This window comes from Malania oleifera, chromosome 8 (genome assembly GCF_029873635.1).
Source record: "Malania oleifera isolate guangnan ecotype guangnan chromosome 8, ASM2987363v1, whole genome shotgun sequence".
Classification (NCBI taxonomy): domain Eukaryota; kingdom Viridiplantae; phylum Streptophyta; class Magnoliopsida; order Santalales; family Ximeniaceae; genus Malania; species Malania oleifera.
The window spans coordinates 33712922-33737480 of NC_080424.1; the positions used below are offsets into that span (position 1 = coordinate 33712922).

Consider the following 24559-nt stretch of genomic DNA (forward strand, 5'->3'; position numbering starts at 1 on the left):
ATAGATTAACGTTAGATACACACATATATAAAACACCAATTAAATGTACAATAAAAAATAAATAAACTTTACATGTCAAAACCCAAACAAATCCAAAAAAAAAAAATGTATACAGGCATGTGTGTGACAGTGTGAGTGCGTGTGTGCTCTGTCTTTGTACAGTGTGTGTGTGTGTGTGTGTGTGTGTGTGCAGGTGGCTACCGTGGGGTGCTGCAGGAGGGAGGATGGGAGAAGGCGGCGATGGCGTGCACAGGTGAGCTGGTGCGGAGATTTTCCGGCTGATTGGATCACTGCTGTGATGGGAGTTTGAAGTTGATGATGGCTGTGTTCAGACGGCTCTGCCCATGCTGGTGTGGAGAACCTTCGGCAGTTGTATAAGGGTGCTCATTGGAGTTGTACGGTGAGGGCCGAGCGGTAAAGGTGGTCGGAGATCTTGCAGGTTGATTTGTGGCGGCTTGGCTGTGCACGGAGGGACGCTGACGCCAGGCTGTGCCGTGTGTGGCTCGCGGTTGGCGACAGCGTGCATGGGCTGTGATGGTGGCTGGGCAGCGGCTATGGTGATGGTGGGCCGAAGAGAGGGACAGTGACGGTTATCTGGGGCGGTGACGGAGTGCTCCGCGTGGCCGGAGCTATGCAGAGGGGCTGCAGAGCTGCATGGCTTTCGGCTATGGTGGTTGGGAGGATTGTCAGAGCTGCGTGGCCATGGGGTCTGTTGGATGTTGGTGGGTGTGAGGATGAAGTAGGTAGCAAGGAGTGAGGCCATTGCTATTGCAGCAACTGGGAAGAAGAAGAAGAAGAAGAAGCAGAAGAAGCAAACAGTAAAGGGGGCCCTTTTTTTATTTCTGTTTCCATTGCGCGCCCCCCTGCTTGGCTATGGGAAGGAGCCTTTAAATAGGCTCCAACCCCAAAACCCTAGGTCAAAAATAAAAATAAAAATAAAAATAATAATAATAATAGAAATAATAATAATAATAATAATAACAGAAAAATAACAAAGCAATAATAACAATAGTATTTAAAAGTAAAAATAATAACAAAGTAATAATAATAATAATAATAATAATAATAATAATAATAATAATAATAATAATAAAGTAATAATAATGATAATAATAGTAATCAATAATAATGAAAATTAATAATAATAATGATAATAATAATAATAATAATAATAATAGTAATCAATAATAATAATAATAATAAAAATAATAATAATAATAATAATGATAGTAATAAAAATAAAAATAATAGAAAAATAAGAATAATATTAAAATAATAATAATAATAATAATATTGGGCCTGGGTAAAAATGGGGTGTCTACAGACGTGATTCCCCAATCTCTCCATAGCTCCTCAATAAAATACTGGTTAGCCATTTTTCTTTTTGAACCCTACTTAAAGTCATACTATGATTTCCAATTATTTATTTTAATTTGTTTGTTCTAAGATTTGTTATTCTTTTTGTTGGAAAACACAAACAATATGGTACATATAGGTACACATTTTTTATGTAATTTTTGCTCGTTTATTTATAGGAAATCTGTTGTCACCCATCTGGTGTGTGGTATGGACTTGACAATGATGGCAGATGAAAAATGCCACATATTAACGCTCCCAAGTGTCTCCTGTGGCCGTGCTCTTTGTGTCCTGCAAGTTGAGGATTTGAACCAATAGTCCATTTGTTACGTGTTTGTAATGTTATATCTGTTTGTTTATTTCACTACCGAATCATTGACATGAGTATTTAGCAAGAGCTTACAATCATATCCAAAGTGAGCTATCTTTTCGAAATATTTTTGACAACATGTATTGAAATTGTAATTTCGCATTGAATAAAATAGTGCATTATTGCACGCTCTACATTATATATATGATTGTTATTATGTCATTAATAATTATATATATATATATATATATATATTTTTAAATGCCAATCCAAAGATCTTAGACTTTTTTGAATTTTAAAATTTAAAAAACTAACAATTAATTGGTTACAATTTTATATTCTTTAATTATATTTTTTTTTAAAAAATATAATATAAAAATATTATTCTTTGACACAACCATCAATATTAGGGGAGACAATGAAATTAACGTTTGAAGGCTAAACAACCACAATAAAGATAAACCAAAAAGTATAATACTTTTCAACAATAATAATAGAAAATTTCAAAAGTTCATCATCTAAGATCAATAGAAAGGCTGCATGACAACTTTCGCAGCCGTAACATAAGTTTGCATTACCTTCACTCTAGCTATAGTAGCTATCTGTTGAGTTCGACCCACAACCTGGAGGTGCATAACAACAACTTTGCTAAACAGGCGGAAAATAAAAACTAATTTTTTTATGTTTTGAATCACAATTTAAATTAAATTTACTTAAACCTATTGTATGTTACAATTTATACATTAAAACATATAGTGGCAATGCTGTAAACTATTGACAGTCATACGTTATCTTTTAAAAAAATATTAAATCTATGATGTTGCAAATGGGGTAAATAAATTTATTATTAAAAACACTACAAAAAGATATCGCACTTTTGATGTAATTGTAAGCTCTCACTAAAGACTTGTGTCAAAGCTTCAGTAGTCAAATAAACAAACAGTTATAGCATTAAAAATATGCAACATAGGGACTATCTTTGCCAATCATCAACTTTCACGACACGAAGAGCATGACCACATCAGCCACTTGTGAGCGTTAAGTTATGGCATTTTCTATATGAAATCATTGTCCAGTCCATACCCTACATATCAGATGGACGACAACAGTCTTCCTAAAAATAAACGCACAAATATAACATAACAAGTGTGTATCCATATGTACAAAATTGTTTGTTTTTTTCAAAAAAAAAAAAAGGAACAATACATCTTAGAACCAAAAAATTAAAAGAACTAATTTGAAATTATCGTACAACTTTAAGTAGGGCTCAAAATTAAAAAAAGGCTAACCAGTATTTTATTTAAAAGCTATCGAGAGGATGGAGGAATCACGTCATCATTAGAGCAAACGCGAAATTGTTTGATGCATAACGCAACTTCTTTGTCACTCGTTGATGTTTCTTTGCGCATCAAACAACTTCGCAAATGCTCTAACGGTGACGTGATTCCCCAATCTCTCCACAGCTCCTCAATAAAATACTGGTTAGCCATTTTTCTTTTTGAACCCTGCATAAAGTCATACTACGATTTCCAATTATTTCTTTTAATTTATTTGTTCTAACATTTTTTATTCTTTTTGTTGGAAAACACAAACAATTTGGTACATAAAGGTATACATTTTTTATGTTATTTTTGCTTGTTTATTTGTAGGAAGTTTGTTGTCGACCATTTGGTGTGTGGTATGGACTCGACAATGATGTCAGACGAAAAATGCCACATATTAACGCTCCCAAGTGCCTCCAGCGGTCGTGCTCTTCGTGTCCTACAAGTTGATGATTTGAACCAATAGTCCATTTGTTACATGTTTGTAATGTTATATCTGTTTTTTTATTTCACTACCAAAGCATTGACACCAGTATTTAGCAAAAGCTTACAATCACATCCAAAGTAAGATATCTTTTCGAAATATTTTTAACAACATGTATTGAAATTGTATTTTCGCATTGTATAAAATAGAGCATTATTGCTCGCTCTACATTATATATATGATTGTTATTACGTCATTAATAATTTTATATATATATATATATATATATTTCCAAATGCCAATCCAAAGATCTTAGACTTTTTTGAATTTTAAAATTTAAAAAACTAACAATTAATTCGTTACAATTTTATATTCTTTAATTCTATTTTTTTACAAAATATAATATAAAAATATTATTCTTTGACACCACTATCAATATTAGGGGAGACAATGAAATTAACGTTTGAAGGCTAAACAACCACAATAAAGATAAACCAAAAGGCATATTACTTTTCAACAATAATAATAGAAAATTTCAAAAGTTCATCATCTAAGTTCAATAGAAAGGCTGCTTGACAACTTTTGCAGCTGTAACAGAAGTTCGCATTACCTTCACTCTAGCTATAGTAGCTATGTGTTGAGTCCGACCCACAACCTGGAGGTGCATAACAACAACTTCGCTAAACTAGCGGGAAATAAAAACGAATTTTTTGATGTTTTGAATCACAATTGAAATTAAATTTACTTAAACCTATTGTATGTTATAATTTATACATTAAAACATATAAGGGGACTGCTGGAAACTATTGACAGTCATACGTTATCATTTAAAAAATATTAAATCTATGATGCTGCAAATGAGGTAAATAATTTATTATTAAAAACACTACAAAAAGATATCCCACTTTTGATGTAATTGTAAGCTCTCACTGAACACTCGTGTCAAAGCTTCAGTAGTCAAATAAACAAACAGTTATAGCATTAAAACTATGCAACATAGGGACTATCTTTGCCAATCATCAACTTTCACGACACGAAGAGCGTGACCATAATAGCCACTTGTGAGCGTTAAGTTATGGCATTTTCTATATGAAATCATTGTCGAATCCATACCATACATACCAGATGGATGACAACAATCTTCCTAAAAATAAACGCACAAATATAACATAACAAGTGTGTATCCATATGTACGAAATTGTTTGTTTTTTTTTTAAAAAAATGAACAATACATCTCAGAACCAAAAAATTAAAAGAACTAATTTGAAAGCATCGTACAACTTTAAGTAGGGATCAAAATTAAAAAGAGGCTAACTAGTGTTTTATTTAGAAGCTATCGAGAGGATGGAGGAATCACGTCGTCATTAGAGCAAATGCGAAATTGTTTGATGCATAACGCAACTTCTTTGTCGCTCGTTAATGTTTCTTTGCGCATCAAAAAACTTCACAAATGCTCTAACGACGACGTGATTCCCCAATCTCTCCATAGCTCCTCAATAAAATATTGGTTAGCCATTTCTCTTTTTGAACCCTACTTAAAGTCATACTACGATTTCCAATTATTTCTTTTAATTTGTTTGTTCTAACATTTGTTATTGTTTTTGTTGGAAAACACACAAAATTTGGTACATAAAGGTATACATCTTTTATGTTATTTTTGCTTGTTTATTTATAGGAACTTTGTTGTCGACCATTTGGTGTGTGGTATGGACTCGACAATGATGTCAGATGAAAAATGCCACATATCAACGCTCCCAAGTGCCTCCTGTGGTCGTGCTCTTCGTGTCCTACAAGTTAATGATTTGAACCAATAGTCCATTTGTTACATGTTTGTAATGTTATATATGTTTGTTTATTTCACTACCGAAGCATTGACACCAGTATTTAGCAAAAGCTTACAATCACATCCAAAGTGAGATATCTTTTCGAAATATTTTTAACAACATGTATTGAAATTGTAATTTCGCATTGAATAAAATAGAGCATTATTGCACGCTCTACATTATATATATGATTGTTATTATGTCATTAATAATTATATATATATATATATATTTCCAAATGCCAATCCAAAGATCTTAGACTTTTTTGAATTTTAAAATTTAAAAAGCTAACAATTAATTCGTTACAATTTTATATTCTTTAATTCTATTTTTTACAAAATATAATATAAAAATATTATTCTTTGACACCACTATCAATATTAGGGGAGACAATGAAATTAACGTTTGAAGGCTAAACAACCACAATAAAGATAAACCAAAAGGTATAATACTTTTCAACAATAATAATAGAAAATTTCATAAGTTCATCATCTAAGTTCAATAGAAAGGCTGCTTGACAACTTTCGCAGCCGTAACATAAGTTCGCATTACCTTCACTCTAGCTATAGTAGCTATGTGTTGAGTCCGACCCACAACCTGGAGGTGCGTAACAACAACTTCGCTAAACTAGCGGAAAATAAAAACTGATTTTTTGATGTTTTGAATCACAATTTAAATTAAATTTACTTAAACCTATTGTATGTTACAATTTATACATTAAAACATATAGTGGCAATGCTGTAAACTATTGACAGTCATACGTTATCTTTTAAAAAAATATTAAATCTATGATGTTGTAAATGAGGTAAATAAATTTATTATTAAAAACACTACAAAAAGATATCGTACTTTTGATGTAATTGTAAGCTCTCATTGAAGACTCGTGTCAAAGCTTGGGTAGTCAAATAAACAAACAGTTATAGCATTAAAAATATGCAACATAGGGACTATCTTTGCCAATCATCAACTTTCATGACACGAAGAGCATGACCATAGGAGCCACTTGTGAGCGTTAAGTTATGGCATTTTCTATATGAAATCTTTGTCGAGTCCATACCATACATACCAGATGGACGACAATAGTCTTTCTAAAAATAAACGCACAAAAATAACATAACAAGTGTGTATCCATATGTAGGAAATTGTTTATTTTTTTCAAGAATAAATGAACAATACTTCTTAGAACAAAAAAATTAAAAGAATTAATTTGAAATCATCATACAACTTTAAGTAGGGCTCAAAATTAAAAAAAGGCTAACCAATATTTTATTTAGAAGCTATCGAGAGGATGGAGGAATCACGTCGTCATTAGAGCAAACGCAAAATTGTTTGATGCATAACACAACATATTTGTCGCTCGTTGATGTTTCTTTGCACATCAAACAACTTTGCAAAGGCACTAATGACGACGTGATTCCCCAATCTCTCTACAGCTCCTCAAAAAAATTCTGGTTACCATTTTTCTTTTTGAACCCTACTTAAAGTCATACTACAATTTCCAATTATTTCTTTTAATTTGTTTGTTCTAACATTTGTTATTCTTTTTGTTAGGAAACACACATAGTTTTGTACATATAGGTATACATTTTTTATGCTATTTTTGCTCGTTTATTTATAGGATGTCTGTTGTCGACCATCTGGTGTGTGGTGTGGACTCGACAATGATGTCAGACGAAAAATGCCACAAATTAATGCTCCCAAGTGGCTCCTATGGTCGTGCTCTTCGTGTCCTACAAGTTGATGATTTGAACCAATAGTCAATTTCTTACATGTTTGGAATGTTATATCTGTTTGTTTATTTCACTACCGAAGCATTGACACCAGTATTTAGCAAAAACTTACAATCACATCCAAAGTGAGATATCTTTTCGAAATATTTTTAACAACATGTATTGAAATTATAATTTCGCATTGAATAAAATAGAGCATTATTGCATGCTCTACATTATATATATGATTTTTATTATGTCATCAATAATTTTTTTTTCCAAATGCCAATGCAAAGATCTTAGACTTTTTTGAATTTTAAAATTTAAAAAACTAACAATTAATTGGTTACAATTTTATATTATTTAATTCTATTTCTTTTAAAAATATAATATAAAAATATTATTCTTTGACACCACTATCAATATTAGGGGAGACAATGAAATTAACATTTGAAGGCTAAACAACCACAATAAAGATAAACAAAAAAGTATAATACTTTTCTACAATAATTGTCGAGACGTCCCGAGAGTGCGTGTGCCTCGGGCGGCGAAATTAAAATCATTTTAATATTTTCATGGAAAAACATGGAATGTCGGAGTCGCCACTAACCTTTAGTGTGGTTAGAACACCTGATAACTACCCCGTTAGGGGTAGAATCGGTCTACATTACCAGAGTTGGGGTCGGGAGTTCGGTTACGCAAGGGGAAGGTACGAGCACCCCCTACACGCCCGTTCTTACGAACGGTACCTAATTAATTTGAAATTATCCCTAAGTTAATCTAATAAGTCTTTAAATTACTCCTTTTTATGAACTTATAAATACACATAAAGAATAAATAAATAATTATAATATATACATATATATATATATATATATATATTCCCTCAGAACTTAGGGTACATGAAGCCCAAAGGCTAATACCCCCCGCAATTAAATCATAGGGATAAAATCGAAAATAATTTACAAAATACACTTCCAAATTTTGAAAATTTTCTAGGGTTTTTCTAAGTATTAAAATACTAGTTGGAAGGTTTTTGGAACTAAAAAATATTTTTAAGTTTCAAAGTATTTTCCTTACCTTCTTCTATTTTTCTGATTTTTTATTTTTTTCATATTTTTACTGTATTTTGAAATAATAAATCAAAAATATTTTTTAGAAATTTCTCCTAATTTTCTATTTTTTATTATTTTCTGTATTTTACAAAAATTTCAAATAGCTAATAACAAAAAATAATATACTACTTAAAATATAAATCATAACACGTAAATATTATATATCATAATAGTCAAATTTTTAATGATAAAACCCCAAGTATTAATAATCAAACCCTAATGATATACTCTAGAATGGAAATAATCAAACCCTAAAAATTATGTACTTTTTATAAACATGTGAGGAGATAGAATGAGATTATGGACAATAATTCACATCATGAATCTATAAAATATGCACAAACTCTAAAATATTAATATACCTTAATATGGAAATGCTGTACATAAATATGGAAAATAAATCAAATTCTCCCAAACCATATAAAAGCCAAAGAAGTAATATACATTTATAGATCAATATTCAATGGTATGGAATCCCTAAAATTAGTACACAATAACAGTACAGGGACAGATTAAATAAAACACTACTCAAAACCCTAATAACGTAAAATAGTCAAAACCCTAAACTAAAACAATAATCAAAACCTTAAAAGATAATATCATGAAAATAATGTAAATAATCAAGAATCATGAACATGCATAAATGTTACAATCCTAAACAATAATACACAAAATCCCTAAATATCCTATAAACAATAAATATGATAAATATCCTAAATACATCAAAAAGCCTAAATAATGTCTACACAATAAAACAAACACCCTAAATAATATGTAACAATAAAAATAAGTATATTACAATGAAAACAACGATAATACAAGTACTTTAAACAAATATACAACAATAGCTATAAAAAAAATAAATAAATAAATAAATAATAAAAATTAAATGATATAATCCAAAACCTACGACAATAATATTGAGTAGTATACACAAAAAAGGCAATGAAACTTTAAACATAAATTTTAAATATTAAACACTACCAATAACAACCAAAATAATAACATTAGATATGTGTATGTAAAACCTGAATAAAAATTCTTACACAAGGGAAGAAAATCCTGAAAAAATTGATGTCAGATATACCTATATAAATATTATCATAAAAAGAAGAAAAGCCCCGCAATAAAAGAATAGACTCAATTAGCATTTTCCATGCATAAACAAAAATAATTAAAATTTGAATATGAACAAAAATCCTGCAATAAGAAGAATAAGATTAATTAGTATTTTCCATGCATAAACAAAAATAATTAAATTTTGAATGTGAACAAAAATCCTGCCATAAGAAGAATAAAATTAATTAGTATTTACCATTTAAAAATTAAAACAATATTACTATATTAATTATCTAATAGGTATAGTTTTAACAAATAAAACAAAATAAACACATCATAAGAAAACTTAAATAAATAAAAGTATACACAGCATGTAAAAAAAAATAAAAAATAAAAATAAAAACTAAAAGACTTAAACTTTATGTCATAAATTGCAAAACTGAATCCATATATATATATATATTCACGAGTGTGTGTGTGTGCAGTTACAGCAGAGGGGGCAGGAAACTGGGTAAGGGATTTGCAGAGATGCTCACCGGAGGGTTGCTGATGTTGTAGCAGTGGAGTCGCCGCTGCTGAGGGTCTTGCCGGGAGCAAGGGTGGCAGGCGTTGCAGCAATGGCCGGAGGCTGCGAGGATGATGGCTGGAGGTGCGGGTGAGTTGTGGAGCTAAGGATGATGGTTCTTTTGGAGTGGGGGGCTGGCCGTGGCTGCTGGAGAGGTCGGAGACAGCCTCGGCTGGAGCTGGAGCTGGTGCTGGTGGCCGCCGCTGCTGGCGACGTGAAGAGAGTCTGCTGTATTCTCGGGACAGAGGGGTGCTGCTGGAGAGGTCTCGGGTGGCTGTGATGGACGGACGTGAGTCTGAGCTGAGAGATGCCGGAGAGGATGGATGGGAGTAAATAGATCGCCGGAAATAGAGCACGAACAGACAGACAATGCCAGAGAGATGGGCTAATATGGGAGCGTCGGAGAAGACGAGCACGACGAGCACTGAGAACTGAGATGCTGAAACGAGCCGGAGTTTACGAAAACACTGAGATGAGAGATAAGTTAGAGAGAGACGGGAAAACTAAGAAAAATAGAAAGAGAGAGATGGAGAGGGTGAGTGATGATTCCGGCAGCCGTTCGGCCGTTCGACCGTGAGCAGGGTCTTTGGGGTGGTTGCTGGAGATGAGAGTATCCGCGTGAGAGAGAGATGAAGAAAAGGAAAAAAATTTCTTTGGTTTCCGGCCTCCCCTGTGCTACGCGCAGCCCCCACCTTATAAAAGAATTTTTTTTTTGAAAACCCTAACAAAATTTCCTTTCTTGATTTTATTTTTCTTTTTCTCCTTTTTTTTTATGCTTTTATTCTTATGGTAATAATGAAAAAGGAAATAATATTAATAATAATAATCATAATAATATAAATACCAATAAGGTAATAATAATAATAATACTACTAAATAGTAAATAGTAATAAATAATTATAGTAAAAATAAAAATAATAAAGATATTATCAGTAAAATAATAATAATACTAATAAAAATAATACAAAAAGTAATAATAATAATAATAATAATAATAATATATCAAAAAATAATAACAATAAAATAAATGGAAAACAAAAATAATTATAGTAAAGTAAAAATAAAATAAAGATAATAAAAGTACTAGTAATAAAAAATGAAAAATAATAATAATAATGATAAAAATACTATCAAAATAATAGTAAAGTACTAATAATATAGGAAAATAATAATAATAATAATAATAATAATAATAAATAAATAAATAAAAATTAAAAAATATACCCAAAATAATAGTAAGGTAACACTAATTATAATACTAGTAATGAACAATAATAAATAATATAAATAATTATAAGAAAATAATAATAATAAAACTAAGGTAATAATAATAATAATATAATGAGAAGGGACTCCTTTGTTCCATTTGGTTAGGGCAAAAATAGGGTGTCTACAAAAATAATAGAAAATTTCAAAACTGCATCATCTAAGTTCAATAGAAAGGTTGTTTGACAACTTTCGCAACCGTAACAGAAGTTTGCATTACCTTCACTCTAGCTATAGTAGCTATCTGTTGAGCGCGACCCACAACCTGGAGGTGCATAACAACAACTTCGCTAAACTAGCAGAAAATAAAAACTAATTTTTTGATGTTTTGAATCACAATTTAAATTAAATTTACTTAAATCTATTATATGTTACAATTTATACATTAAAACATATAGTGGCAATGCTGTAAACTATTGAAAGTCATACCTTATCTTTTAAAAAAAAAATATTAAATCTATGATGTTGCAAATGAGGTAAATAAATTTATTATTAAAAACACTACAAAGGGATATCCCACTTTTGATGTAATTGTAAGCTCTCACTGAACAATCGTGTTAAAGCTCCGGTAGTCAAATAAACAAACAGATATAGCATTAAAAATACGCAACATAGGGACTATCTTTGCCAATCATCAACTTTCACGACACGAAGAGCATGACCACATGAGCCACTTGGGAGCGTTAAGTTATGGCATTTTCTATCTGAAATCCTTGTCGAGTCCATACCATACATCCGGTATGGACGACAACAGTCTTCCTTAAAATAAACGCACAAAAATAACATAAGAAGTGTGTATCCATATGTACGAAATTGTTTGTTTTTTTCAAAAAAAAATGAACAATACATCTTGGAACAAAAAAATTAAAAGAATTAATTTGAAATCATCGTACAACTTTAAGTAGGGCTCAAAATTAAAAAAGGCTAACCAGTATTTTATTTAGAAGCTATCGAGAGTGTCGCGGCGTCCCGGGAGTGCGTGTGCCCCGGGCGGCGAAATTAAAATTATTTTAATATTTTCAGGAAAAATATGGTGTAGGAGTCGCCACTAACCTTTAGTGCGGTTAGAACACATGATCACTACCCCGTTAGGGGTAGAATCGGTCTACATTACTAGAGTTGGGGTCGGGAGTTCGGTTACGCGAGGGGAAGGTACGAGCACCCCCTACGCGCCCGTTCTTAAGAACGGCACCTAATTAATTTAAAAATTATCCCTAAGTTAATCTAATAAATCTTTACATTACTCCTTTTTATGAATTTATAAATACATAGGAAAATAAATAAATATATACATATATTCCCTCAGAGCTTAGGGTACGTGATGCCCAAAGGCTAATACCCCTTGCAATTAAATCATAGGGATGAAAATAAAAAAATATTTTATAACAAAAATAATAATGATAATAAAATCAATAAATAAAATAATAATAAAATAATAATAATAATAATGATAATAATAAACATCATAATAATAATAATAATAAATAACGGTGAAAATAATAGCAATGATAGTACTAACAATAATAATAATAATAATAATAATAATAATAATAATAATAATACCTCAGCATATGTATATATATACGTATGATAATAAATAACATGTACTCTAATATATGGTAATAATAACACGTAACTCAAATGTATATATACACCAATAGTGATAATACCATCTACCTTAACATATATATATATATATATATATATTTGCACAATAATAATAATAATAATAATAATAATAATAATAATAATAATAATAATAATAATAATAATAATACCACGTACTAGGATATGCAATATTGACACACGTATGTATATGTATATAATAATTATAACAATAATAATATTAGTGCTCATAGGCATACCTAAATAATACAATACATACTTTAATATTAACATATGATTAATGATGAAATGTACAATATGAAAATAATTAATGAAATTAAGGAAACAATACGATCTTACAATGAATATATAAACTATACAATATGGAGATAAATCAATTCTAAAATTAGTATGTACTTACACCATTATGAATATGACAATAAGATAATGAAATTATGGAAACACTCAATGCTAAAATCAATATGCAAAGATCCTAACAATTCTAAAAATACCATGAACAATATGAATGAATCGAAACCCTAATATATATATATACGTAATTAACATAACAATAGGGAAAAATCCAAGATATACGGCATTAATGCAACAATACTAATAATCCAAAATATACCATATTAATACCATAAAAATATTACGATTTAAACTAAAAACAAATATTACAATTGAAATCTTACCTTGGCAATAAAAAGAAAAATCTTACAAGAATGAGAACAAACAAATTAATATTTATAAATAAGGACATTAATTATTAAAAATCTTGAAACAATAAATATAAGTAAATGTTAATAACAAACAAAATTCAAACTTTACAAAAAATGTGTGTGTATATACCTGCTGTGTGTGTTAAAAGTTCCTGTAAAGGTGTGTGCTTTAATGTGTGGAAAAGTGTGTGTGCGGGTGTATAGTGGGGCAGTGTGTGTTTGTGTTGTGCATCTTGAAACAGAGGATTTACAGAGAGGTTGCAGGGCTGCTATGGAAGGGTCGCCGGAGTCACGAACGGAGCAGGGAGGCGGCTGCTGAGGTGTGGATGGCGGTGGAAACAGACGAGCTTCTCGTCGGGGAGTTGCCGGGGCTGGTGGTCTGCGAGGATAGAGGCTTTGCAGATTTGTATCCTCTTCCGCAGGTTGTTGCACGGCTGGGTCTGAGTCTGGCTCGACAGTGATGCCGGAGAGGTTAAGGGCGGTGAAGAGGTCGGAGCTGGGCACAAGTGAGGTAATGAGGGGGCTGCCAGATTGGATCTGGGAACGGTGCGGTGGCTGGAGGCGTGCGTGGAGGTGCTCGGCTGGGGTTGTGTTGCAGGGAAAGGGGGCGGTGTGCGTCTGCCGAGAATGAGAGAGAGAGTGAGCCGTGAGTGAGAGATAGAAGAAGATGGAGAAGACGTAGCAGCGCTGTGCGCTGCGTGTGCCTCCGGCCCCCCCTTTGTGCACTGCCCTCCCTTGACCTTTTATAACAAAAATTCCCCAAAACCCTAGCTAAATAATAAATAATAATAATAATAAAATAGAAGTAAAAAACAAAAATAAGTAATAATAATAATACTAATGATAATAATAAAATAATAATAATAGTAATAACAAAGATAAATAAATAAATAGAATAATAATAATAATAGTAATAATAAAGGTAAAAATACTAATATTAAAAATAATGTCAATAATAATGAAAATAATAAATAATAATAATAATAATAATAATAAACAATATAAATAGAAATAAAAATAAAAGTAATAATAGTAATACTAATGAAAAATAATCATAATAATAATAATAACTAAAATAATAGTAATAATAGTAATAAAAATACTAATAATAATGATAATAAAAATAATAAAAATAATAATGAAAATAATAAATAATAATAATAATAAAATAGACGTAAAAAATAAAAATAAAAGTAATATTAATAATACTAATGAAAAATAATAATGATAATAAAGAAAATAATAATAATAATAATAATAATAATAATAATAATAATAATAATAATAATAATAATAAGATTAGTGAAAATTAATAATAATAATAATAATAATAATAATAAATAAAATATTAATAATAATAATAATAATAATAATAAAATAACAATAATAATAATAATAGTAATACATATATTGGGCCTGGGTAAAAATGGGGTGTCTACAGAGAGGATGGAGGAATCACGTCGTCATTAGAGCAAACACGAAATTGTTTGATGCATAACGCAACATCTTTGTCACTCGTTGATGTTTCTTTGCGCATCAAACAACTTCGCAAATGCTCTAACGATGACGTGATTCCCCAATCTCTCCACAGCTCCTCAATAAAATACTGGTTGGCCATTTTTCTTTTAGAACCATACTTAAAGTCATACTTCGATTTCCAATTATTTCTTTTAATTTGTTTGTTCTAAGATTTATTATTCTTTTTGTTGGAAAACACAAACAATTTGGTACATATAGGTATAATTTTTTATGTTATTTTTGCTCATTTATTTATAGGAAGTCTGTTGTCGCCCATTTGGTGTGTGGTATGGACTCGACAATGATGTCAGACGAAAAATGCCACATATTAACACTCCCAAGTGGCTCCTGTGGTTGTGCTCTTCTTGTCCTGCAAGTTGATGATTTGAACCAATAGTCCATTTGTTATATGTTTGTAATGTTATATCTGTTTGTTTATTTCACTACCGAAGCATTGACACCAGTATATAGCAAGAGCTTACAATCACATCCAAAGTAAGATATCTTTTCGAAATATTTTTAACAACATGTATTGAAATTGTAATTTCGCATTGAATAAAATAGTGCATTATTGCACGCTCTACATTGTATTTATTATGTCATTAATAATTTTTTTTTAATATATTTCCAAATGGCCATCCAAGGTTCTTAGAATTTTTTGAATTTTAAAATTTTAAAAACTAACAATTAATTGGTTACAATTTTATATTCTTTAATTCTATTTTTTTTTTATAAAATATAATATAAAAATATTATTCATTGACACCACTGTCAATATTTGATGAGACAATCAAATTAACATTTGTAGGCTACACAACCACAATAAAGATAAACAAAAAAGTATAATACTTTTCAACAATAATAATAGAAAATTTCAATAGTGCATCATCAAAGTTCAATAGAAAGGCAACTTGACAACTTTCGCAGCAGTAACAGAAGTTCGCATTACCTTCACTCTAGCTATAGTAGCTATCTGTTGAGTCCGACCCACAACCTGGAGGTGCATAACAACAACTTCGCTAAACTAGAAGAAAATGAAAACTAATTTTTTGATGTCTTGAATCACAATTTAAATTAAATTTACTTAAACCTATTGTATGTTACAATTTATACATTAAAACATATAGTGGCAATGCTTTAAACTATTGACGGTCATACGTTATCTTTTAAAAAAAATATTAAATCTATGATGTTGCAAATGAGGTAAATAAATTTATTATTAAAAACACTACAAAAAGATATCACACTTTTGATGTAATTGTAAGCTCTCACTAAACACCCATGTCAAAGCTCCGGTAGTCAAATAAAAAAACAGATATAACATTAAAAATATGCAACATAGGGACTATCTTTTCCAATCATCAACTTTCATGACATGAAGTGCATGACCACAGGAGCCACTTGGGAGCATTAAGTTATGGCATTTTCTGCTTGAAATCTTTGTCGAGTCCACACCATACCTACCAGATCGACGACAACATTCTTCCTAAAAATAAATGCACAAAAATAACATAAGAAGTGTGTATCCATATGTACGAAATTGTTTGTTTTTTTCAAAAAAAAAAAAAAAAAAAGAACAATACATCTTAGAACAAAAAAAGTAAAAAAATTAATTTGAAATCGTCATACAACTTTAGGTAGGGCTAAAAATTAAAAAAGGCCAACTAGTATTTTATTTAAAAGCTATTGAGAGGATAGAGGAATCACGTCGTTATTAGAGCAAACGCGAAATTGTTTGATGCATAACGCAACATCTTTGTCGCACGGTGATGTTTCTTTGCGCATCAAACAACTTCGTAATTGCTCTAATGACGACTGATTCCCCAATCTCTCCACAGCTCCTCAATAAAATACTGGTTAGCCATTTTTCTTTTAGAACCCTACTTAAAGTCATACTATGATTTCCAATTATTTCTTTTAATTTGTTTGTTCTATGATTTGTTATTATTTTTTCTTGGAAAACACAAACAATTTGGTACATATAGGTACACATTTTTTATGTTATTTTTGCTTGTTTGTTTATAGGAAGTCTGTTGTCACCCATCTAGTGTGTGGTATGGACTCGACAATGATGACAGACGAAAAATGCCACATATTAACGCTCCCAAGTGGCTCCTCTGGTCGTGCTCTTCGTGTCCTGCAAGTTGATGATTTGAACCAATAGTCCATTAGTTACGTGTTTGTAATGTTATATCTGTTTGTTTATTTCACGACCAAGAGCATTGACACCAGTATTTAGCAACAGCTTACAATCACATCCAAAGTAAGCTATCTTTTCGAAATATTTTTGACAAAATGTGTTGAAATTGAAATTTCGCATTGAATAAAATAGTGCATTATTGCACGCTCTACATTATATATATGATTGTTATTATGTCATTAATAATTTTATATATATATATATGTATATATATATATATATATATATATCAAAATGCCAATCCAAAGATCTTAGACTTTTTTGAATTTTAAAATTTAAAAAACTAACAATTAACTCGTTACAATTTTATATTCTTTAGTTCTATTTTTTTACAAAATATAATTTAAAAATATTATTCTTTGACACCAATATCAATATTAGGGGAGACAATCAAATTAACGTTTGAAGGCTAAACAACCACAATAAAGATAAACAAAAAAGTATAATACTTTTCAACAATAATAAAAAAAAATTTCAAAAGTTCATCATCTAAGTTCAATACAAAGGCTGCTTCATAACTTTCGCAGCTATAACAGAAGATTGCATTTCCTTCACTCTAGCTATAGTAGCTATCTGTTGAGTCCGACCCACAACCTGGAGGTGCATAACAACAACTTCGCTAAACTAGCGGAAAATAAAAACTAATTTTTTGATGTTTTGAATCACAATTTAAATTAAATTTAGTTAAACCTATTGTATGTTACAATTTATACATCAAAACATATAGTGGCAATGCTGTAAACTATTGATAGTCATACGTTATCTTTTAAAAAAAATATTAAATCTATGATGTTGCAAATGAGGTAAATAAATTTTGATGTAATTGTAAGCTCTCATTGAACACTCGTGTCAAAGCTTTGGTAGTCAAATAAACAAACATATATAGCATTAAAAATATGCAACATAGGGACTATCTTTGCCAATCATCAACTTTCACGACACGAAGAGCATGACCACAGGAGCCACTTGTGAGCATTAAGTTATGACATTTTCTATATGAAATCATTGTCGAGTCCCTACCATACATACCAAATGGACGACAACAGTCTTCCTAAAAATAAAAGCACAAAAATAACATAACAAGTGTGTATCCATATATACGAAATTGTTTGTTTTTCCCAAAACAAAATGAACAATACATCTTAGAACAAAAAAATTAAAAGAATTAATTTGAAATCGTCGTACAAAGTAGGGCTCGAAATTAAAAAAAGACTAACCAGTATTTTATTTAGAAGCTATCGAGAGGATGGAGGAATCACGTCGTCATTAGAGCAAATGCGAAATTGTTTGACGCATAACGCAACATCTTTGTTGCTCGTTGATGTTTCTTTGCGCATCAAACAACTTCGCAAATGCTCTAACGACGATTTCCAATTAAAATACTGGTTAGCCATTTTTCTTTTTGAACCATACTTAAAGTCATACTATGATTTCCAATTATTTATTTTAATTTGTTTGTTCTAACCTTTGTTATTCTTTTTGTTGGAAAACACAAACAATTTTGTACATATAGGTACATATTCTTTATGTTATTTTTGCTCGTTTAGTTATAGGAAGTCTGTTGTCGACCATCTGGTGTGTGGCATGGACTTGACAATGATGTCAGACGAAAAATGGCACATATTAACGCTCCCAAGTGGCTCATGTGGTCGTGCTCTTCGTTTCCTACAAGTTGATGATTTGAACCAATAGTCCATTTGTTACACGTTTGTAATGTTATATCTGTTTGTTTATTCACTACTGAAGCATTGACACAAGTATGTAGCAAAAGCTTACAATCACATCCAAAGTGAGATATCTTTTCGAAATATTTTTAACAACATGTATTGAAATTGTAATTTCGCATTGAATAAAATAGAGCATTATTGCACGCTCTACATTATATATATGATTGTTATTATGTCATTACTAGTTTTTTTTATATATATATTTCCAAATGCCAATGCAAAGATCTTAGACTTTTTTGAATTCTAAAATTTAAAAAACTAACAATTAATTGGTCACAATTTTATATTATTTAATTCTATTTCTTTTAAAAATATAATATAAAAATATTATTCTTTGACACCACTATCAATATTAGGGGAGACAATGAAATTAACGTTTGAAGGCTAAACAACCACAATAAAGATAAACAAAAAAGTATAATACTTTTCTACAATAATAATAGAAAATTTCAAAACTGCATCATCTAAGTTCAATAGAAAGGCTGCTTGACAACTTTCGCAACTATAACAGAAGTTTGCATTACCTTCACTCTAGCTATAGTAGCTATCTGTTGAGTCCAACCCACAACCTGGAGGTGCATAACAACAACTTCGCTAAACTAGCAGAAAATAAAAACTAATTTTTTGATGTTTTGAATCACAATTTAAATTAAATTTACTTAAATCTATTGTATGTTACAATTTATACATTAAAACATATAGTGGCAATGCTGTAAACTACTGAAAGTCATACGTTATCTTTTATAAAAAAAAATATTAAATCTATGATGTTGCAAATGAGGTAAATAAATTTATTATTAAAAACACTACAAAAGGATATCCCACTTTTGATGTAATTGTAAGCTCTCACTGAACAACCGTGTCAAAGCTCTGGTAGTCAAATAAACAAACAGATATAGCATTAAAAATACGCAACATAGGGACTATCTTTGCCAATCATCAACTTTCACGACACGAAGAGCATGACCACATGAGCCACTTGGGAGCGTTAAGTTATGGCATTTTCTATCTGAAATCCTTGTCGAGTCCATACCATACATCCGGTATGGACGACAACAGTCTTCCTTAAAATAAACGCACAAAAATAACATAAGAAGTGTGTATCCATATGTACGAAATTGTTTGTTTTTTTCACAAAAAAATGAACAATACATCTTGGAACAAAAAAATTAAAAGAATTAATTTGATATCATCGTACAACTTTAAGTAGGGCTCAAAATTAAAAAAGGCTAACCAGTATTTTATTTAGAAGCTATTGAGTGGATGGAGGAATCATGTCGTCATTAGAGCAAACACGAAATTGTTTGATGCATAATGCAACATCTTTGTCGCTCGGTGATGTTTCTTTGCGCATCAAACAACTTCGCAATTGCTCTAACAACGATGTGATTTCCCAATCTCTCCACAGCTCCTCAATAAAATACTGGTTAGCCATTTTTCTTTTAGAACCCTACTTAAAGTCATACTATGATTTCCAATTATTTCTTTTAATTTGTTTGTTCTAAGTTTTGTTATTCTTTTTGTTGGAAAACAAAAACAATTTGGTACATATAGGTACACATTTTTTATATTATTTTTGCTCGTTTATTTATAGGAAGTCTGTTATCGCCCATCTGGTGTGTGGTATGGACTCGACAATGATGGCAAACGAAAAATGCCACATATTAACGCTCCCAAGTGGCTGCTTTGGTCGTGCTCTTCGTGTCCTGCAAGTTGATGATTTGAACCAATAGTCCATTTGTTACGTGTTTGTAATGTTATATCTGTTTGTTTATTTCACTATAGAAGCATTGACACCAGCATTTAGCAAGAGCTTACAATCACATCCAAAGTCAGATCTCTTTTCGAAATATTTTTAACAACATGTACTGAAATTGTAATTTCGCATTGAAGAAAATAGTGCATTATTGCACGCTCTACATTATATATATGATTTTTATTATGTCATTAATAATTTTTTTTAAATATATATTTCCAAATGCCCATCCAAAGATCTTAGAATTTTTTGAATTTTAAAATTTTAAACACTAACAATTAATTGGTTACAATTTTATATTCTTTAATTCTATTTTTTTTACAAAATATAATATAAAAATATTATTCATTGATAGCACTGTCAATATTTGGGGAGACAATCAAATTAACATTTGTAGGCTAAACAACCACAATAAAGATAAACAAAAAAGTATAATACTTTTCAACAATAATAATAGAAAATTTCAATAGTGCATCATCTAAGTTCAATAGAAAGGCTACTTGACAACTTTCGCATCCGTAACAAAAGTTTGCATTACCTTCACTCTAGCTATAGTAGCTATCCGTTCAGTCCGACCCACAACATGGAGGTGCATAACAACAACTTCGCTAAACTAGCAGAAAATAAAAACTAATTTTTTGATGTCTTGAATCACAATTTAAATTAAATTTCATTAAACCTATTGTATGTTACAATTTATACATTAAAACATACAGTGGCAATGTTCTAAACAATTGACAGTCATACGTTATCTTTTAAAAAAAATATTAAATCTATGATTTTGCAAATGAGGTAAATAAATTTATTATTAAAAACACTACAAAAAGATATCGCACTTTTGATGTAATTGTAAGCTCTCACTAAACACCCATGTCAAAGCTCCGGTAGTCAAATAAACAAATAGATATAGCATTAAAAATATGCGACATAGGGACTGTGTTTGCCAATCATCAACTTTCACGACACGAAGAGTATGACCACAGGAGCCACTTGGAAGTGTTAAGTTATGGTATTTTCTATATGAAATCTTTGTCGAGTCCATACCATACATACTAGATGGATGACAACAGTCTTCCTAAAAATAAACGCACAAAAATAACATAAGAAGTGTGTATCCATATGTACGAAATTGTTTGTTTTTTTCAAAAAAAAAAAAGAACAATACATCTTAGAACAAAAAAAGTAAAAGAATTAATTTGAAATCATCGTACAACTTTAGGTAGGGCACAAAATTAAAAAAAGGCTAACTAGTATTTTATTTAGAAGCTATTGAGTGGATAGAGGAATCACGTCGTCATTAGAGCAAACGCGAAATTGATTGATGCATAATGCAACATCTCTGTCGCTCGGTGATGTTTCTTTGCGCATCCAACAAATTTGCAATTGCTCTAACAACGACGTGATTCCCCAATCTCTCCACAGCTCCTCAATAAAATACTGGTTAGCCATTTTTCTTTTAGAACCCTACTTAAAGTCATACTATGATTTCCAATTATTTCTTTTAATTTGTTTGTTCTAAGATTTGTTATTCTTTTTGTTGGAAAACACAAACAATTTGGTACATATAGGTACACATTTTTTATTTTATTTTTGCTCGTTTACTTATAGGAAGTCTATTATTGCCCATCTAGTGTGTGGTATGGACTCGACAATGATGGCAGACAAAAAATGCCACATATTAACGCTCCCAAGTGGCTGCTCTGGTCGTGCTCTTCGTGTCCTGCAAGTTGATGATTTGAACCAATAGTCCATTTGTTACGTGTTTGTAATGTTATATCTATTTGTTTATTTCACTACCGAAGCATTGACACCAGTATTTAGCGAGAGCTTACAATCACATCCAAAGTGAGCTATCTTTTCGAAATATTTTTGATAACATGTATTGAAATTGTAATTACACATTTAATAAAATAGTGCAGCATTGCACGCTCTACATTATATATATGATTGTTATTATGTCATTAATAATTTTTTTTATATATATATTACCAAATGCCAATCCAAAGATCTTAGACTATTTTGAATTTTAAAATTTAAAAAACTAACAATTAATTCATTACAATTTTATATTCTTTAATTCTATCTTTTTACAAAATATAATATAAAAATATTATTCTTTGACACCACTATCAATATTAGGGGAGACAATCAATTTAACGTTTGAAGGCTAAGCAACCACAATAAAGATAAACAAAAAGGTACAATACTTTTCAACAATACTAATAGAAAATTTCAAAAGTTTATCAGCCAAGTTCAATAGAAAGGCTGTTGGACAACTTTCGCGACTGTAATAAAAGTTCGCATTACCTTCACTCTAGCTATAGTAGCTATTTGTTGAGTCCGACCCACAACCTGGAGGTGCATAGCAACAACTTCGCTAAACAAGCAGAAAATAAAAACTAATTTTTTGAAGTTTTGAATCACAATTTAAATTAAATTTAGTTAAACCTATTGTATGTTACAATTTATACATTAAAACATATAGTGGCAATGCTGTAAACTATTGACAGTCATACGTTATCTTTTAAAAAAATATTAAATCTATGATGCTGCAAATGAAGTAAATAAATTTATTATTAGAAACACTACAAAAAGATATCCCACTTTTGATGCAATTGTAAACTCTCACTGAACACTCGTGTCAAACCTCTAGTAGTCAAATAAACAAACAGATATAGCATTAAAAATATGCAACATAGGGACTATCTTTGCCAATCATCAACTTTCACGACACAAAGAGCATGACCACAGGAGCCACTTGGGAGCGTTAAGTTATGGCATTTTCTGTCTAAAATCATTGTCGAGTCCATACCATACATACCAGATGGACGACAATAGTCTTCCTAAAAATAAACGCGCAAAAATAAGATAAGAAGTGTGTATCCATACGTAAGAAATTGTTTGTTTTTTTCAAAAAAAAAAAAAAATAAGCAACACATCTTAGAACAAAAAAATTCAAGGAATTAATTTGAAATCGTCGTACAACTTTAAGTAGGGCTCCAAATTAAAAAAGGCTAACCTGTATTTTATTTAGAAGCTATCGAGAAGAAGGTGGAATCATGTCCTCATTAGAGCAAATGTGAAATTGTTTGATGCCTAACGCAACATCTTTGTCACTCGATGATGTTTCTTTGCGCATCAAACAAATTGCAATTGCTCTAACAAGGACATGATTCCCCAATCTCTCCACAGCTCCTCCAAAAAATATTGGTTAGCAATTTTTCTCTTTGAACGTTACTTAAAGTCGTATTACAATTACCAATTATTTCTTTTAATTTGTTTGTTCTAAGATTTGTTATTCTTTCTATTGGAAAACAACAAACAATTTGGTACGTATTTTATTATTATTACCATTATCATTCTCATTACTATTATTAATATGTTATTATTATTATTTTGCTTATTATTGTTATTTTAAATGTTATTTTATTATTATTACTTTACTATTATTTTTCTTTTTATCCTTATTATTATTATTATTATTATTATTATTATTATTATTATTAAATATCACTTTATTATTATTATTATCGTGCTATTATTATATTATTATTTTCAAATCTTGCATTATTACATTACTATTATTATTATTATTAAGATATTATTATTATTAGTTACCATATTTATCATTACCATAAAAATACAAAAAAGAAAAAGAAAAAGAAAAATAAAAAAGGATTTTAGCGTTTGGTTTAGCTTATAAAAGAAGAGAACAAGCGCACAGCAAAGGGGGAGCCGGGGGCGCACAGAAAAATAAAAAACCCAATCTTGCTACAGTTCAGCCCCTCTGCTCTCATTCTCTTCCTCTATCTTTCGGTTCCCCTGCTGCTCCGCACAGCATCTCCATCCGCAACCATCTCTCCCATATCTCCCATAATCTTCCACTCTATCCTCCACTGCGCCGACCATCAACCCAGCCAACGACCAGCAACCTTCCGGCCTCCCTCAGTCCTTCACAGCCCTAGCAACTATCTAGAAAACAACCAGAGCTCCTCTGCTCCACAGCAGCTATCTTCACCATCTGAACCCGAAGCAGCAGCAGACAAGCTACCCTGCACAGACTTCAGAAGCCATGCCTCCGG

General features: G+C 30.6%; 1 protein-coding gene across 1 annotated transcript; it reads right to left on the minus strand.

Moving 5' to 3' along the window:
* Window positions 1-328: 328 nt before the first annotated feature.
* LOC131162638 (uncharacterized) lies at window positions 329-24386 on the minus strand. The gene is made up of 5 exons (XM_058119247.1): window positions 24253-24386; window positions 22785-22854; window positions 13528-13894; window positions 9655-10122; window positions 329-777 (listed from the first exon to the last, which is right to left on the minus strand). Exons 1-5 carry the CDS (start codon window positions 24384-24386, stop codon window positions 329-331), a joined length of 1488 nt encoding a protein of 495 aa, XP_057975230.1.
* Window positions 24387-24559: the final 173 nt, after the last annotated feature.

Excerpts from the sequence above, each read along its gene's own strand:
- LOC131162638 (XM_058119247.1), bottom strand. The coding sequence starts at position 24,386 with ATGGTCGGCGCAGTGGAGGATAGAGTGGAAGATTATGGGAGATATGGG. Across the intron at positions 13,895-22,784 it reads CTACTATAGCTAGAGTGAAG|ACGCACACCGCCCCCTTTCC; the intron begins GTAATGCGAACT and ends CATTCTCGGCAG. Across the intron at positions 10,123-13,527 it reads AGCAGCCCTGCAACCTCTCT|CATCTCAGTTCTCAGTGCTC; the intron begins GTAAATCCTCTG and ends GGCTCGTTTCAG.